Source organism: Bubalus bubalis, chromosome 3 (genome assembly GCF_019923935.1).
Source record: "Bubalus bubalis isolate 160015118507 breed Murrah chromosome 3, NDDB_SH_1, whole genome shotgun sequence".
NCBI classification, from domain to species: Eukaryota; Metazoa; Chordata; class Mammalia; order Artiodactyla; family Bovidae; genus Bubalus; species Bubalus bubalis.
Window position 1 is genome coordinate 590095 of NC_059159.1, and position 19409 is coordinate 609503.

The 19409-nt window shown below is 49.5% G+C and overlaps 1 protein-coding gene across 8 annotated transcripts in view; it reads right to left on the reverse strand.

Moving 5' to 3' along the window:
* Positions 1-19409, reverse strand: part of PRKCA (protein kinase C alpha) — a 294769-nt gene that overhangs the window by 146689 nt on the left and 128671 nt on the right. For 7 of the 8 annotated variants that reach the window (XM_044938474.2, XM_025279320.3, XM_025279318.3 and 4 more), the window contains exon 3: positions 19139-19221. The exons of the other annotated variant lie outside the window; for it this stretch is intronic. In XM_044938474.2, coding sequence (XP_044794409.1) covers positions 19139-19221 — 83 coding nt within the window. The remainder of the gene's footprint in view (positions 1-19138; positions 19222-19409) is intronic. 8 annotated transcript variants of the gene reach the window in all.

Below are 19409 nucleotides of genomic sequence, written 5' to 3' on the forward strand. Positions count from 1 at the left end.
GGCAAACACCCTCAGCACCCTGCCAGTCCACCATGAGCAGCTGGCCCCTCCTCTCTCTACAAAGACGGGTTCAGCACAAACCACCTGCAGGGGACTAATTCAGCCTCTCTGTAAGAAAAAAATATAACACCGGGGTAGACTGATTCTGAAGCTGAAGCTGCAATAGTTTGGCCACCTGATGCAAAGAGCCAACTCACTGGAAAAGACCCTGATGTTGGGAAAGGTTGAGGACAGGAGAAGGGGGCGGCAGAGAGTGAGATGGTTGGATGGCATCATCAAGTCAATGGACATGAGTCTGAGCAAACTCTGGGAGACAGTGAAGGACAGGGAAGCCTGGTGCGCTGCCCTCCATGGGGTCACAACAGTGAGACACGACTCAGCGACCAACAACAGGACTGAGACTCTCCAGGAGGTCGGTCACAGGCATCAGCTCTCAATCAGCCTCGCGCTCCACCGTGCTCAGGGCTCCCCTCTCTCCTGCTCAGTTGGCCCTGTTCCCCCTTCACTGCTCTCTCGCTCTGGCTCCGCTAACAGCAGGAACTCCCTTCTGCCCAGCAGAGTTGAGACAAACTCAGAGACACTACTAAAGAGTACTGAAAGGAAATAAGCACAGAAATTGCAAGCAGTCAAAAAAAAAAACAAAGCTGGGAGGGCGGGGCCTGAGTGCCGGCTCCCGTCCTGCACACCTGGCTTATGGGCTTGGCCCGGGCCATGCTGTCCCGGCACCAGCACCCCCAGGCTCGGGGCCCAGGCTCCCCCCTGGGGTTCCGGTCTGCCTCCGCCTAGAGGATGCCCTCCTAGGGACCCCGTGGACACCGTGGGGACTTCCTGGTCCAGACCAAGCGAAAGACCCCGTGTCCCAGGCATGCAGGATGGGACTGAAACGTGGGCCAGGGAGGAACGAGAGACTGAACAGGAGCTAGAGGGGCCATGGGTGGAAAGAAGGGTTCTTTCTGAGCTAAATTTGAGTTCCTCAATTCTTTTTCACTTGAATATCTTATTTCAAAGAACATCCAGTATTTTCACGACTGATCTAAAAGCAGAAACCAGGTCTCCCTGTCTCCTAAGGGAGCCACATTCTCGTCTTTCACAGAGTAAAGGACTGAAACAATTCTTGACCCTGTTTCTTTTCTTGCGCATATAGTATCAGTCTGTAAAGCTGAGAGGGCTTCATTCTCTGCAAGAAATCTAAATCTGTCTCAGACTGTCCTTCTTTTCAGCACTTTTCTAACTTAGGACTTCCTAAAGGATGCAGATTGAGCCAGACTAGACTCATCACTGCATAATTGGAAGTTTACTTTTAGCTGTCCCAATTAACCGAAAAAGAGGGGAAAATCACATTTCAATTTTCCTGAGGGGGGAAAAGTTGAACCTCATCTTGCTATTGATACTATATTTTGAGATCCTAGAGACAGTACTTATAAAGAAAAGTAAGTGTAAAGTAATCGAGAAATTAGAGAAAAAAAATTCTGTGGTCACACACACCTATTATCCTTATAGATGAGTTTATATCTGAAAACTGAAAATATGTTTAAAGACTAAAAAATGAGAATTCTAACTTGATCATCATTCCACTCTCTGTACCCACCACTACAATATGCCATTATTCCCACACTATATAAAAACATGAGTTAGCAGTTGACAAATTCTTTCAATGTCTGTGAATACACTTGCTAGAGAAACTGCCGACTGCTGCAGAAACCCTGCAAATGTCAAACATTTTTAGGACTTTTCTTTGGAAAGGGGCAATTTTTCAATCAAAATAAGCTGAAGCTACAATTTGGTTTGTATGGGGTGGGCAGGTCCCCAAAGGACACCGCTTCGTGTCACATGGTGTCTGAAGCATAAGTTAAGCTCCCCACCCCCAGCCCTGGCTTCCCACCACACCAGTGATGCCGTGGTTTGAGACTTTTAAATCATTGCTGTTAAAAAGAAAACAAACTCTGTAGCAGGTCTTTTAAAAGCAGCAAAATTGGGAATGACAGACCAGGAGCACTGCGCTGTGTCCAAAACAGCGCCGCAAGTGGGGTTGGGATTGTTTGACTTGTCCTGTTGCGCTGCAGGAAGACGCATGGGAAGCCAGCAGTCAGTCGGGAATAAGAAAGCAGGGTGCTAGCGCTCAGGTGTGGCCCATTGTTTCCAAAGCCCAGGCAAAAGTACGTTTATAAGCGTAAATCCGGACACCTGAAGCTTACAAGGAGCATGCTTGCTAGTGGCATGAACTTTGACAAGTTGAATCTGACTACTCTTTGACAGTGAGATAAACACAAAGCGATTTTTTTTTTTCATTCTGTTATCCTGTCCTTCCAAGAGCTCAGAAATGCAGAGCCACTTTATTCACTGCCCTTCTTTAAACAGTGGTGTAGGCGAGCTCTGTGACCAGGAAGCCTTCATGGCAACATGAACTGTCCTGAATCACGTCCACAGTGATCCCCAGAAACCTGTCCTAGGCTGGGTGCCTCTCAGGCAGAGCACGTCGCTGGACAGCCTGCTATATACACACAGATCTCTGGGCCCCTTTCCCCGACCTGCCGATTCAGCGCGCCTTCGGCACCTGAGCCCTGTCAGCCTGCCTCACCTGCAGGCTCTGTGTCCACGGAGTTAAGCAACCATGGATCGAAAATAACAGGGAAACAAAATTTCCAGTGACTTCCATTGGGTAAAACTTGAATTCACCATGCAAGGGCAACTATTTACACAACATTTACATTGTATTTACAACTATTTACATAGCATCTACATTGAATTAGGTATGACAAGTGATCCAGAGATGATTTAAAGTGAGGTGGGAAACACGTGCATAGCTTACATGCAAACACTGTGCCATTTTACACTCGGGAGCATCTGCAGGTGCTGGGGGCAGGGAGGGATGACTGCGTCTGACTTGTATTTCTAACAAGTTCCCAGGTGATGCTGAGAGACAGGTGGGAGTCCACTTGCAGAAGCTCCGCCCTGGGAAACGGTGAAGGGCGTGGCGGACGAGCGGGTACCACGCACAGGGGCCTCTGTCATCAGACCCCAGCGCAAGCGCGGGGCCTCTGACAGCAGCATCACTGATGGAAGGTGAGGGGGGACCCTCAGGCCCAGGGAGGCGGTGGTATTCGCTGGTGAGTGAGAAGGCAAGACACAAACTCCCCGTGCGTGGCGGTCTGCCGTCCATCAAGCTTCACCGCCACCCCCACCCCACCCCCGCCATCCACACAGCCACGTGCAGTGTGAACACACCACCTTCTGCCATCCGGCTGGGCTCCCTCGCAGCCTGGGAGCCGCCAAGCATTCAATCAGGCACAGCCGATTCTCATCTCAGGAGCCAATTTCTACCTCTAATCGGTTTGGGGAATTTCTATTGGGAATTTGGGACTTTCCAACAATCCTTTTAACATTTGGCTTGCTCGTTTCCTGGACCACTCAAACCTCCCAAATCCTCTTTTCTCAACAAGAGACCCCTAACTGAAGGTTCAGTCATGATCAGCCTGAACCAGACACAATGCACGCCCGTAATGGAAATCACGGGTGCCTGCCGCTTCTCCAAGGCTCCTGAGGCTCTGGACGCTGGGGTTTGTGTCTGGTGAGTGGCACAGTTATGTCTTCTTTAGGGTAAGCTCCAAAAACACAGAGCTCCATGTTTTCTACAATACGCATCGTAGCACACCATTTAATAAAGGCTCCGTGTTGACGATATGACCTGCAGTAACTCTCTGTATCAGGGAGTCCCTTACACTGTATAACAAAGCAACTCCAAGGTCTGTTTCTATGACAACAGCAGCATCACACAGGAAAGAGAAGGAAGAGGATACAGAGGCTCTTTAGAAATTGCTACCAAATGCATATCCAGTTTGAGACTGAAGACAATAATCTGGGCATTAGATTTGGGGTTAAAATCTTCCTTCTTGAACAAATTCTCTAATGATGCGACTATTTTTAAATGTCCAATAGGAACATTCAGAACACTATAAATACCATCCATCTGCCAAATTTCAGGAGGTCTAAAATTAGGTTACTAGGTTCATCAATTTCCCTTAGAAGATTCTAGTAGGGAGAGATCAAACCTTTCTGGTGGCAATAACAGGGAGATGCTGATCATCCAAATGCTATGAAAAACAAATTGCATTCATTTAAAAGCTAAAAATTAATAAACTCCCAACCCTGTAATTTCTCCCAAAATTAAAATGGGAAGTGTTTTACAGGATATGAGTTTTAGTAGGACCTTCAGATAATTTATCGAGCCACACACTGAAAATAACTCAGTGATGTGTATTATACTAAACCATATTATAAGCAAATATGTGAGAAGAAAAGTGCATTTTTCTATTGTTCTTGAGATCAGCCTCTGCTTGTGTTTGCTTTTCTTTCATGGATGACGTAGAAATAAAATAACACAGCTTCAGCAGCTTTCTCCCCGCCTAATTTCTTTTCCTACCATGATTTTTCCTTCATTGATCAAAGAAAGAGTCCTCTCATACTAAAAATATCCCAGAACAGCCAGAATTGGGACCTATTTTTTTCCTCACCTACTGGAAGATAAGGTTATTTCACCTACATGTGTACTAAGTTATTTTTAAAACCTGCCTCCTTCTCCTCTGGTTATTCTATTTCAGCACACAAGAGGGGACCTGGCAGCCTCTGAGCTCACTCTAAGCACCCCAGCTGCTGCGCGGTCCACCCTGTGATCGTCAGCAGAGATGGAGAGCGGAACCCACACCCCTGAGCCTGAACACACCACGCGCTCTGCGAACACAGCTCGCAGGCAACTCAGCCTCCCCACAGGCATGGAAGGCAGACCGCTAAACCAGGCGGCACCTGCACAAGGCACCGTGTGCCCCCGCCATCCTCAGTGGCCACGCATGACGCTACCCGGCTGGCCCACCTGCGAGGACAGTGCGAGTGTCAACAGAGTCGATCAGCAATTGTCCATGAAGTCAAGGCCGACTCGAGCAGAATCTCAGGAACCGCTGCTCGCTGACTTGCTAATTAACACATCTGAGAGCCAGCTAAACCGCGGGCTTCTGGGTAAGCGCCGAGAACAGGGAGCCCGACGGTGGGCTTTGGCTTCAGGGGCAGCCACGGACAGCAGCGGTGGAGACACTGGCTGACCGCGCAGGGTCATGAACGTCCCCAGCGGGGGTTGTGCGGGCGCGGGGAACCAGAGGAGCTGCTGCGTGGGGCAAGGGGGCAGGCCACGGAGCGAGAAGGCGTGGTCGGGGAAATCTTCTGAGCGAAGAGATGCCCAGTGTGGTGCTAAGACCCTAAGAGATGCCCTCAGGTCCTAGGAGATGTCCAGGTGGCAGGAGGTGTGGGCAGGAGACGCTCAGGTGAGGTCAGGGAATGAAGGTCCCACATGTCTCAGAACCAAAAAAAAACCAAACTATAAAACAGAAGCAATACTGTAACAAATTCAATAAAAGCTTTAATAAATGGTCCACATCAAAAAAAAAAAAAAAAAAAAAAACCGATCCCCTTAGATATAAATCATTCTCAAGGCTTTAAATCCCATACCTACTGCACTTACCTAGAATGGCTGACATTCAGAGTCTGGTGGTTAAACAGGTATTCTGCTTCAGTAAGACTGACTTTACATTTTATTTTCTAATGAATTTTCAGACTAGTCTTAATGTGAACATTATGGAGAACATGCTTTTTTGGCTGGGGGGCGGGCATGCAGACATCCATCCACACAGCAATCTTTAGGTTCACCTAGCATAGCCGGTTGATCACCATATGGATAGCATTATAGTCATAGAGAGCTTCCCTGGTGGCTCAGATGGTAAAGAATCTGCCTGCAATACCCTGGGTTCGATCCCTGAGTTGGGAAGATCCTCTAGAGAAGGGAATGGTTACCCACTCCATTATTCTTGCCTGGAGAATTCCATGAACAGAGGAGCCTGGCAGACTACAGTTCACGAGGACTCAAAAAGTCGAAGACCACTGAGTGACTAACGCTTTGAGTTTCATAGCCATAGATAAGGAAAAATCTCCATTGATCCTAGGACATTTCCTTTCAGTGGGAGGAAGCAAAAAAAAAAAAAAAAAACCTGTAAGATTTTGTCGTGTCTCTTGTGAAAATAATATACTTTCGTTCATCTGAGCAAGAAACATTAACTGAGGACCTGCTACCTGCCAGGTGCTGTTCTAGGTCAAGTACAAGAGTGAGTGATACAACATCCACGCTGGTGCAAGAGACACAACAATCAAACGACAAGTAAAATAACATGGTGTCCAGGGTGACACAAAGAAGGCTGAGCACCGAAGAACTGATGCTTTTGAATTGTGGTGCTGGAGAAGACTCTTGAGAGTCCCTTGGACAGTAGGGAGATCCAACCAGTCCATCCTAAAGGAGATCAGTCCTGGGTGTTCATTGGAAGGACTGATGCTAAAGCTGAAGCTCCAATATTCTGGCCACCTGATGCGAAAAGGTGACTCATTAGAAAAGAATCAAAGCGAGAAGAGAAGGAGGCGGCAGAGGACAAGATGCTTGGATGGCATCGCCAACTCAATGGACACAGATCTGAGCAAACTCTGGGAGACAGTGAAGGACAAGGAAGCCTGGGGTGCTGTAGTCCATAGGGCCGCAAAGAGCTGGACATGACTTATCGACTGAGCAACAACCACCAGGGGTGACAAGGACTATCAGAAGTACATAAGGAGGACAGATGAGCGGAAATGATGAGGGCAGGGTGGGATCTGAAGATGCCTCTCCACGTGCCACCTGAGCAGAGACCTGAATGATACCAATGAGGATGGTGACGACCCAGGCGTGAGCTGCTCCCACAAGAATCCATCAGCAGCGAAGCCCTCAGGTGCAAACGAGCGTGTCAGCCTGTCCTGTCTGACAGCGGGCCAGGAAGCAGGCCACAACCACCATGGGCCTCGGTGTCCAAAGTCAGAAGTCTGTATCTCATTTCTATTTCTCAGTAATGGTCACGGAAGTCCATTGCAGGGAGTGGACAGGGCAATGGAAGGATGTGATCCGCCTGATACACACAAAACCCCAGCGGGGCTGCTGTGTAGGCGACAAAGCACAGGAGACGGGCAGAAACGAGGGGCCAACAAACAAGATGCCCTAGGCCAAGTGCATGCCTTTCAGAGGCTGTGTCCCTGGACTCTCCTGTCGCTAGGCTCCTGGACGACCGGGCATTTGGTATCTAGGAATATACTAAAACCAAAGCACAGAGCTACAAGCAGCCGGCGGGCGTGTGGACCTGCAGGAAGGTCTGCCTCAGACATGGACATGATCCCTTTTTATGTTTTCTACTTGCCATCTTTCTTCCTCACTTCCGGCTCTGTGCCTTAGGTTACTCTAAATTACAGATTTGTAATGAAAAAAAACCTGATTCATGTGAATTACCTAACCCCTGGTACATCATCCACACTTGGCAAATGCAGATGAAAAGAGCCTTCCTTTCTAATTTTAAGACCCACTGTGTGAACTCTGCGTGTTCAAGCCTCCCTGGTCTTTTGTGATTAATTTTAGTAACGGGAGAACGACCTGCTTTAGAACAAATGAGTCATGATGCAGCTTCACATCTAAAAACCGAAAATCACCCTCCTGCCCGGAAAGTATCATTTTTAAGTATAAAATTTCTACCCCATGTTAACTCCACAAAGCTTCCTGCCCTGAAAAAGAGGTGGGGAGGAGCAGGCTAGGAACCTGAGGTCGCAGACAGCAAGCAAGGTGCGCATTGCCTTTGGAATGGTATTTGTCTTAGGCAGGCTTATGACATGGGGGAAAAAAACCTCAACTGCTATAAAACAATTTATAGCCTGTACAATTCAAAACATTCTTTCAGCAGCCACATCACAACAATATAGCTTTCTCCTGAGTATGAAGAGCAGCCTCTATGACTTCTGCATGGATTATTTATACTGGCGTGGCAAGGCATGTCATAGACACGGAACTGATTTCAAACTGGAAAGAAATCAAAGGTTCCTGACTCCTCAGCTGGTGTCCTTAGCTCATCATTTCTCTTCCTCTTGAACTGTGAGCTTATAAACCTCTCCAGATTAACTGTAGAATTAGCAAATACTTCAAGGAACATAAATCTGAAACATGCAGCTGACAAAACAAGCATTTCCTTTTAACAGGGTGTTTGCCCCACCAATGTTTAGCCAAAAAAAAAAAAATATGTTCATTAAGTTAAAAAATTCTAGTCACAGGGACTTCCCTGGTGGTCCAGTGGTTAAGACTCTGTGCTTCCACTGCAGCGAGCCTGGTTTCAATCCCTGGCTGGGGAACTAAGATCCAGCATGCTACATGGCATGGCCAAAAAATTAAAAATAGATAGATAAAACAAAATTCTGCTCACACAGTTAGCAAGCATAGTGCAGTGGGCATAATTCCCTCCAACATGGAAGAGTCCCTTCATACATTAAAAAAACAATTTTTTTCTGAAGGAAATTCACTTCCTAAAGACTAAAATCAAGAAATGGCTGGTATTGATTCTGAGAGAATCTCATGCAACATTTTACAGATATCTTACTTGAGCTGAAAAAATTCTTTTCTATTTTGGGATCAGAGACTTCATTTGTTCTTCCATTCACTCAACACATGTTCATGATCACCTGTGAGTCAGAAATCATATGAGACATAAGGACACAGAAATGGATAAGGATTCGGGGAAGAAAATATTACAGTGTGAGCACAAGAAGTCTTCCTGTGGTAAATTGCTGAAGCAATGGCCCACGTGACTCACCCCTCCCAGGACCCACACTCTTCTCCTGCCCCGCGATGGCCCACGTGACCCACCCCTCCCAGGACCCACGCTCTTCTCCCTGCCCCGCGATGGCCCACGTGACCCACCCCTCCCAGGACCCACGCTCTTCTCCTGCCCCGCGATGGTTCATTCTGTGTGCCAACTTCGCGGGACTGTGGGCTGCCCAGATATGTGGTCAGGCCTTACCCTGGCGTCCTGGGAGGGTGTCTGGGATGAGATTAACATTTAAATGGCTGCCAGCCTCCACAGCTGCATGACCTAGTTCTACAGAAGAAATCTCTGTGTGAAACACACACATACACCTGTGCATGCGTGCACACATACATACACACACATGCCCCTGTGCACCACCATCGAAGGTCTGGACAGAATTCCTACTAAAAGTCAGTCCAATGACTGATACTGTTTTGGACCCTTGCTCTCACTGTCAATAAAGAAATGTCACAGTGACAATGCCTAGAGAATCCTCAGTAATCTTCCCTCCTCTCCTGTCCCGAGAAAATGCACTTCTGTCCACAGACGCTTCCCGAATCTCTCGCCAGGAGAAGGGGACGACAGAGGATGAGATGGTTGCATGGCATCACTGACTCGATGGACATGAGTTTGCACAAGCTCTGAGAGTCGGTGATGGACAGGGGGAAGCCTGGCGTGCGGCAGTCCTTGGGGTCGCAAAGAGTCGGACACGGCTGAGCGACTGAATTGAACTGAACTGAATCTCCCACTGGAAATTCATTAAACAGCAAAAACAGAAAGCAGAGCCAAGGTGAGGAAGGGATTAGCTAACTGAATGGGACTCCTACTTCAGCTTCTGAGAGTGACTCATTAAAACCCAGGAGCCAGCTCTGGTGTGAGCCAGAGAGCTCTCGGGGCAGGCGTTCAGCTCAGGGAGAGCCAACTGTGATGAAGCTGCCAGAAACCCAGTGTCCTGGAAGCCCCACCTTCACCTTTTTGAGGAGAACCCGAACCAAGCTCCAAATGGCTGCAGGCTCACCTGTTCCCACCACAGGCTCTGCTGCGCACTCATGGGCACTGCGGGCCTCCCTAGTGACTGCTTTTACTTTCAACATCTTAGGGGCGTGTGTTAGTCGCTCACTCTTGTCTGACTCTTGCAACCCCATGGACTGTAGCCCGCCAGTCTCCTCTGTCCATGGGGTTCTCCAGGCAAGAATACTGGAGTGGTTGCCATTCCCTTCTCCTGGGGATCTTCCCAACCCAGAAATCAAACCAGACTCTCCCACATTGCAGGCGGATTCTTCACTGTCTTAGCCATCAGGGAAGCCCATGTCTACTCTCTACATCTGTGTCTTTTTGCTGCAGCCCCTAAACAATCACACCACACTCTCAAAGGCTGACAGGGGTCAGGCGGGGAGTGATGAGCTACTGGCCATGTGTGTCATTCCGAGAGTGGAGTCCCAGAGGTTCCCAGAGGTGTTTGAGCAGAGGCAGCTTCAGCTACTAGACTAAGTCGACAAGCCCTCCTGGTGACCCCCTCAAGAACAGGCCTCCTGGTCCCCTGACTTCCCCACGAGGCACTTCGTTGTCACCACGCACACCCTCTTCACTGGTGCGTCCAGAGAATGGACGTCCCCCCACCTGCTGCCCCTTCAGCGCATCGGAACTGCAGCTGGAGAAGCAAGTCTCGGAGGCTATTTTTACTCCTGAACTCAATTAATTTGGCGCAAAAGTAGCAGGAGTCCCTTCCCTTGCAGGAAATGCTTCTGCTGCTGGGAGTCTGGTTCATAAAATCCACCCACTGAGCAGCAGAATTAGCACAGGAGCTCGGGCAGGGCTTGCAACCCTGAATAGTCCTCTTCCAGGTTTCCGGTTGCAGCGCGGCACCTGAGGTGCCGGACCCAGGTGTGAGCGTGGAGCCTGAGGGGTAAGGACCAGGTGTGAGGGGCGCCGACTGTGAGGGGCGGGGCCCGGTGTGAGGGGCGTGGACCGTGAAGGGCGGGACCCGGGTGTGAGGGGCACGGAGCGTGAGGGGTAGGACCCAGTGTGATGGGCGGGACCCGGTGTGAGGGGCGGAGCGTGAGGGGCGGGACCAGGTGTGAGGGGCGGAGCGTGAGGGGCGGGACCCGGGTGTGAGGGGCGGAGCGTGAGGGGCGGGACCCGCGGGACCCGCGGGCGAGCACGGAGTGTGATCGCAGGACTGCTGAGGCCTTGCCCACAGGTCCCCTGAGGGACCCAGCAGGACCCGCAAAACATACGGGGCTCCCTGACGTGTGCTCTTGTTTCCAGTTTTCTTGCAAGGACATGTCACCTGAATTTACACGTAGTCGCACTGGGCGAGACATGCAACTCCCTTGGCTTCCCAGATGACGCAGTGGATAAAGAATCTGCCTGCCAATGCAGGAGACACAGGAGACGTGCATTTGATCCCTGAGTCAGGAGGATCCCCTGGAGAAGGGCCTGGCGATCCGCTCCAATATTTCTGCTTAGAGAATCCCTCGGACAGAGGAGCCTGGTGGAGTGCAGCCCGTGGGTTCACAAAGAGTCAGACGCAACTGAGCATGCACGCAACTCCCTTAAGCCAGCAGGAGACACTGGAAAATACTGGTATATTTGTTTTTAAAAGAACATTTTGAAAACAATTGAAATAAATCTTAGAAATGTCACCACCTTCAGAAAGCCTCCCCTCATTAGACGCGCATTCCCCTCCACTCACCCTCAACAGCATCTTATGTCTCCCACTGCCAGCGGCGTCACCGGCGACCTTCAAGCCCGAGGATCCACATCCTTTCCACCAGAGAGGATGAGCAGGATGGTGGGACCTGTCCGTCACCTTTCTATCTGCAAAGCTTGAAGCCCTCCATAGACATTTGCTGTTGTCTAGCCAATAAGTCTTGTCCAATTCTTTGTGATCCCATGGACTGCAGCATGCCAGGCTCTTTTGTCCATGGGATTTCCCAGGCAAAAAAAAACTAGAGTGGGTTGCCATTTCCTTCTCAAGAGGATCTTCCAGGATCAGGGATCAAACCCACATCCTGCATTGGCAGGTAAATTCTTTACCACTGAACCATCAATAAACATTTAGTGACCGAATATTACTTAGGACTGAAAACAATTTTAAAGATCACCAAGTTCAAACTCCATATAGATGACTAAGAAAACCATAGTCTTCTTCACAAAGGTTGACTTGGCAGGGCCAGGGTCCCCATTTCCACTCCAAGACTCTCTTACCTCACTCTGCTGAATTTTAAATGCCACTTTTCAGCACTCCCACCTTTTACACATTACACTTTACTTTGTCAGTTCAGGAATACAAAAAATGTTTGGGTTCAACAGGGTTTTGCTCACACAATTGTCTTTTTTTCCTATTAAATGTAAAAGCACACTCTGAGAAAATAGATCTGCTAAGTGAATTTATTTCTAGATTTATTTTACATGTTTTGAGTTTGTTATAAATGCAGCTTTGAAGGGTTGAATTTTAAACAATTTAGTGGCCTTTTTTCCTTTGCTCGGTTTCTCAGACACAGAAGAGAGCCTGAGAGCAAGAGAACGCACATGGCTGTCAGAAGGTAGAGCAGGTGATTTCCTGCCCTGGATGCATGGACACCTGTGGCTCCAGCAACAGTGAGAACTGGACAGGGAACACCAGACCGGTTCCAAACAGGAAAAGGGGTACGTCAAGGCTGTATATTGTCACCCTGCTTATTTAACTTCTATGCAGAGTACATCATGAGAAACGCTGGGCTGGAAGAAGCACAAGCTGGAATCATGGTTTTGGGGAGAAATACCAATAACCTCAGATATGCAGATGACACCACCCTTATGGCAGAAAGTGAAGAGGAACTCAAAAGCCTCTTGATGAAAGTGAAAGAGGAGAGTGAAAAAGTTGGCTTAAAGCTCAACATTCAGAAAACTAAGATCATGGCATCTGGTCCCATCACTTCATGGCAATAGATGGGGAAACAATGGAAACAGTGACAGACTTTATTTTTGGGGGCTCCAAAATCACTGCAGATGGTGACTGCAGCCATGAAATTAAAAGACGCTTGCTCCTTGGAAGGAAAGTTATGACCAACCTAGATAGCATATTAAAAAGCAGAGACATTACTTTGCCAACAAAGATCCGTCTAGTCAAAGCTATGGTTTTTCCAGTAGTCATGTATGGATGTGAGAGTTGGACTGTGAAGAAAGCTGAGTGCCAAAGAATTGATGCTTTTGAACTGTGGTGTTGGAGAAGACTCTTGAGAGTCCCTTGGACTGCAAGGAGATCCAAGCAGTCCATCCTAAAGGAAATCAGTCCTGAATGTTCACTGGAAGGATTGATGCTGAAGCTGAAACTCCAATACTTTGGCCTCCTGATGCGAAGAACTGACTCATTTGAAAAGACCATAATGCTGGGAAAGATTGAGGGCAGGAGGAGAACGGGATGACAGAGGATGAGATGACTGGATGGCATCATGGACATGAGTTTGGGTAAACTCAGGGATTGGTGATGGACAGGGAGACCTGGCGTGCTGCAGTCCACAGGGTTGCAAAGAGTCGGACATGTCTGAGCAACTGAACTGAACTGGGTCCCACATTTTGTTCTGAGTCAGTCATTTACAGTCGATGCTCTTGGCTTCTTCAAATGGCTTGGTTGACAGTCTTCAGACTTGCAGGGCCACCCAGATCAGAAGTTTGCCGCCTTTTAACAAGGTTGTTCATTTCCTCTGAGGTACCTTGGCAAACATCCTAGGGCCTGGTTGACCCCTGAGGCCACCGCCTGCTGGGGGCTCCCCCAGGGGAACTTCAGGAATGACCCAGGATATTATTTTTAAATCCCCTGAATCCGACTCAGTTGTTGGGCTCAGATATAAGAAGCGTGAAGCCCCACAGGTATCCTTTCTCCCCGGACAGGCTCGGGTGCTGGTGAGAATGCACCAGGTGAGTAAAAACAGGACGCTAAGCAAAAACGCAAACAGCAGCCCAGGAAGCCAATGACCTCCAGGGCTGGAAACCTTCAACAGGCCACTCCCCACCCCCGCATACGCTTTCTCCAGTGTCCACATACCTAACCCACAGGAAGCCTTCCAAGGCTTATGTCTAAAGAGCTCTGAGCATCTGTATTGTTTTAATCGCATCACATAAGATTTTCCTCTCCCTGCTCTTTCCAGACTGAAGGGGCGAGTCTGGACGTGACCTTTCCTGGAAGGGCTGAGATCGGTGTGAGCCTCTGACAGGGACACTTTGCAGCTTTCCTCACTGGAGGCACAGAGAAAGCAACGTGTGGAAAAGCAGGATTTGGTGTGCTAACACTCACGAGCGTGCACACACCCCTGAAGCCCCAGAACCTCGCACAACGAGGGGCTTCAGAAGCAGACAGTCAGGAGGAGCAGAGGGGCTCCAGACGGAAGCCCAGAGGGCTGCGGGTGGAGGGGAGGGGTCTGAGGAGGTGCCGGCGGGCCTGGTGGGCCTCACCCCCTCCCGGGCAGAGTGAGGACAGGAGACCCAGCAGGGCGGGCGGCCGAGGCAGCTGAAGAAACGAGGGCACCCGGGTCCCTTCAGAACAGTGCCACAGTGCTCGCTCCCCAAAGCCGAAGGAGGTGACAGTCCCCCCGCCACCTGCCCAAGGCTGGGCTCCAGTCTTAACTTGGGTCCAGAGCGGGTAAAGAGCTATTTCTAAACATGGACCTGTTTTGCTTTATTTCTTCATCCTCTTATAAAACCCTGGACACGGGGCAGGGGTGCTGGGCGCTGTGGGCGCACACCTGTAAACCCAAACTCTGCAGCAGCTCCACACGGCCCTGCGGCACCAGATAGGGGTGTTCTGCTCGCTCTGAGCCCCGGATGAGAGCCCGCGTCCCCACGTCCAGCTACGAGGCCGGACCCCGGGCAGCATCAGTGACCAGGTTACCCTCCAGCATCAGGGTCTTTGAAAGTCTTTCCTTTTCATCTCTCCTCGGGGTACAGAGGCTTGTGCTTAAAGTCTCAGAAATCATGACTTTTCTCTGTAAATAAGATGGGAGGGAATTCTGACCAGAGAATGCTGCCTGTCCACAGGGGTTGGGGAAGCTGGGAGACTGGCCTGAGGGTTTCCAGGAGGTCCCTCCACTGAACCCAGAAACCTTTTCTTTTCAGGGTTCCTGGCAGTTCTGCAGCCTTTCAACCAGGCTGCTCCTTCGGACTTGAGGATTATCTGTGCTCAAAAGAATATTGGGGCTGCCCTGGTGACTCAGTAGTAAAGAATCTGCCTGCCAGTGTAGGAGACACGGGTTTGATCCCTGATCCAGGAAGATTCAACATACCTCAGAGCAACTAAGCCCATGTTCCATGACTACTGAGCCTGTGCCAAAGAGCCCAGGAGCCACCAGTACTGAGCCCACATACAGCAACTCCTGAAGTCTGCACACCCAGGAGCCCGCGCTCTGCAGCAAGAGAAGCCGCCGCAGTGAGAAGCCCGAGCGCCGCAGCTAGAGAGGACTCCCCCTCCCCAGCACCGAGGGGAAAGCCTGTGCAGCACCGAAGACCCGGCACAGCCAAAAACAAACACATAAATACATAAAAAACTTTTTAAAAAGGAACGTCAGTCTCCCTTCCCATCTGGTTCCTGTGATCCGGTAGCGTTAGGTTATTTTTCAGCACTTTTCTGCTCCTTTCATCTGGAAGGCGGCAGAGGAGGTACAGCATCTGGGGGTTCTACAGGATCTGTGACTTCTTTTTCCTGCTCTCCGAACGCTCTAGGGTCTGCTGAGCTCAAACCACAAACCCACAGACACTGGGTGTCTTAAGCATTCACTGTGGTATGAAAAAAAAAACTAATTTTTAAAAAATTTCTGGGGGGAAAAAATGTTTGGAGGAGCCTGGCAGGCTACAGTTCATGGGGTCGCTATGAGTCGGACACGACTGAGCGACTTCACTTTCACTTTTCACTTTCATGCATTGGAGGAGGAAATGGCAACCCACTCCAGTGTTCTTGCCTGGAGAATCCCAGGGACAGGGGAGCCTGGTGGAAGGCTGTCTATGGGGTCGCACAGAGTCAGACACGACTGAAGAGACCCAGCAGCAGCAGCAGCAGCGGCATCAGCTCTCAAATTAGATTTCACTGTTGCCAGTGCTTCCATCCTCTGATCTGGTCTTTTTCACGCCCTTCTGCACTTTTCTAAACACTGGAGCAGACTTTCAGTGGCCACACCAGGCAGCAGGCCCTCAGTGTGCTCACTGACCACAGGACGACAGGCCAGGGTCCCCTCTCCTTCCCTCCATGACCCTGAAAAGAATCGCCACAAACTCACCTGTGTTCCAGGGACAACAGGACGCCTCTCCAGGTCATTTCATTTTCTTTCCTCAGTATTCCTCAGTCTCCACATGGATAAAATAAGGTTAATCTAGAAAAATCTCTAACACCCCTTCTGTGGCTTGTGTTCAGTCGTGTCCAACTCTGGGGACTGTGGTCCACCAGGCTCCTCTCTTTCTCCAGGCAAGAATACTGGAGCGGGTTGCCATGCCCTCCTCCAGGGGATCTTCCCGACCCAGGGATTGAACCCGTGTCTCCTGCACTGCAGGTGTAGATTCCTTACCCCTTCCAGCTCTATAATCCCATGATCTTAAAACGTATCCTCCATCCTTAGCTCAGCTGTGTGTCCTGACACCTTCATGTGCTTCCAGGTACTTCTCTAGTGAGTTCAGTCTGGGCAGTTTGGAGATCGGTATGGAGAAGGAAATGGCAACCCACTCCAGTACTATTGCCTGGAAAATCCCATGGACAGAGGAGCCTGGTAGGCTACAGTCCATGGGGTCGCAAAGAGTCGGACACGACTGAGCGACTTCACGTTCACGTATGATAAATAAACCATCCTGCATGCAGACAGGAAGCCCCAGTCACAGGTCTCTGAATGTCAAGGACCGAAGGCAACACTGCCCATCAGAAAAGAACTTGCAAACCTTCTTGACTGGACAGGCAGGATGGGCCAATTCCTTTTGCACCTTTTTAATAGCTCTCACACTTCTTTTTCTCTCGGATTAAAAAAAAAACAACAAGTCATAGCTTAAATTTTGAGGCTATTAAAACATGAGTCAACTCAACACACACAAAGATGAGGAGCAGCGGAGCTTGGCGGGTCAGATGGCTGGCACGCCTGCCGTTACATCCCCACGGCAGAAAGCCCTCCGCTGACGCTCGGCACCTGGCTCCAGGCTCGGAGGGGGTGGCCTGAGATCAGCCAAAACAGAACAAAATTCTGAGCATGAAATGAGCTGCTGAAGACAATTCACAGGCAACCCCAGCAACAGCCGAGGCTTCCTCAGGTATTAGAGTCTGTCCTGGGCAAGCCTGTGCGTGCTACCATCTGAGGCCAACAGAGGACTCAGAACAGAATCACACGGGACCAGAGTCGGCCGACAGCCTCTCTGTTAGTAGCTCAGCCATGTCTGATTCTTTGTGACTCTATAGCCTGTAGGCCGCCTGGCTCCTCTGTCCATGGGATTCTCCAGGCAAGAACACCGGAGTGGGTTGCCATGCCCTTCTCCAGGGGATCTTCCCGACCCAGGGACTGAACCTGGGTCTCCTACATTGCAGGCAGATTCTTTACCGTCTGAGTCACCAGGGAGGCTCCTTTAGGGAATCATGCACCCGGCCTCTTACCCTCTTGGTGAGAGGGTAACAGGTAGGAAGGCCAGGGGTCTCCAAATGGAGGAAATAGCCTGCAAGTGTCAGACATTTTTATCTCTCTTAAGCGGCAGGAGGAAACAAACTAGCAATATTTTTTTCCTTCTCTATACAAATTTAAAGAGAGGTTTCTCTTAAAATACTGTGTTGCCATAATGACACCTGGTTTCTCCTGAAGTTAGCTATTCTTGAGCCTAGAGATAACCAATGCCTTTTTCTTATGGAAATGTTTGTCTTAAGCTATGCTAATGTACTACACCTTTACCCCAAACTCTGTCTCCAAGTCGGTTCGCCTCTTGGCCCAAAACCTACTTGACAAACCGGTATGTTATACTCAGATATTGTTCCCCTAATCTATGTAAATGAAACTATTTGTATGGTGGTCTGCCCTTCTTTAAGATTCAAGTTAATTATTTTATGGCCCAAGATAAACCATTTGGTGCCATTCTAAATTTTAAGACATTCCTTTCTTTCATTAACAGACTGCTAGTGACTATATAACATCCAGCTGAAGACTAGCAAGGGGGGTATTCTTTCTGCCCCCTTCTGATGCCTATGTCAGAAGCTTTCTCTATCTCCTTTATACTTTAATAAAACTTTATTACACAAAAGCTCTGAGCGATCAAGCCTCGTCTCTGGCCCTGGATTGAATTCTTCTCCTCCGGGGGCCAAGAATCCCGGTGTATTCGCGTGATTCAACAACAACCTTTCATTGGTCCCCACCCAACCTTCCTCTCTTGTCCCGTCTGTGGGATGGACATCCTCAGAGTTCTCTCCTGGCCTCTAACTTCTCTTCTTCCCCTCTATAGTCTCTCTCCAGCAAAATAACCCACTTCTAACACATGAAACAAACAAACAAAAAAAACAGAACAACTGGAGCAAATGCCTGGAGCACACGATTTAAGCGATGGTGGCCACAGAGGCCTGGCACATGCCATGCAGATATGCCCACTGTCCCTCGCCGTCTGGCACATGCCATCCAGATATGCCCGCTATCCCTCACCGTCTGGCACATGCCATCCAGATATGCCCACTGTCCCTCACCTCCCCGCAATTCCTTTCTAGGTTACAGTTATGATTTTGCCTGTCACAGCTCAGATTCTGCTCCACATGATGTATTTTCAGCACTGGGTAATTCCCCTGCCTCCAAACTCCCCCTCCCCTCCACTGATACAGCTTTTCAGCAAACAAGGGCGGCTATGGCCAGAGCTCGGGCCCAGGCCCACGAGTTCACAGATGTTCACAGCTGGGCAGCTTCAGGGGTCATCTGTCCAGTGACATGGATGTTGGATTATTCAAGCCAACAGGAGCATCTGCAACTCCTGATGAAAAGGCAGCACGAAGCCCGTGAGGCCAAGAAGGAGCCGCCTGTGACGCTGGCCGAGAGCAGCGACAGCCCAGCCGGTGGGAGCCGCCTATGATGCTGGCCAAGAGCAGTGATAGCCCAGCCAGTTCACCGACCATCAGGAGCAAATGAAGGGCGGTTCATGTTCAGCAAAGTTCACTTTCCAAAAAGACCTGCCCTGTGTGTGTGAAAGCCACAGCGATAAATTTGCTGGATTTAGCCCACATGGCCACCCAGAGCCGAAGAGAACAAACAACGGGAAATTCTCTGAGCCCTGGGTAATCCTGCCAGGGCTCACAGGACTAAGCCCAAAGTCACACAAAATGAACTGGTTAGTCTTCCCATTAATAGTGTGTGCCCAAGCAACAGAAGTGCAGGCATTAAAAATACTCAGCTCAGAGACACTCGTCCACACAAAGTAACAGTTAAAAACACTCTGTTCAGAAACATTCATCAAAATAAAATAATAGTCTCCAGGCTACTTACATCTGTGTCCGGTCCTTTATCCGCCCCCGGACAAGAAAAAGTAACAAATTCATGGCACCGCTTGTGAACCACAAAACAGCAAACTGGTGGAGAGAAAAGAAACTGAAATCAGAAGAGGCGTTGAGTGCAGGGAGCTGCGCCCTCCAGACAGGCCCACCCGCTGCCAGAAGTCAGGTTAATTTCACTACAGACAGAGTCTCATCAACAGCAATCAGACAGCGTTTCATTGGAGACTGGGCCTCACTTGGTACTGCTTGGATTCCCAGATAAC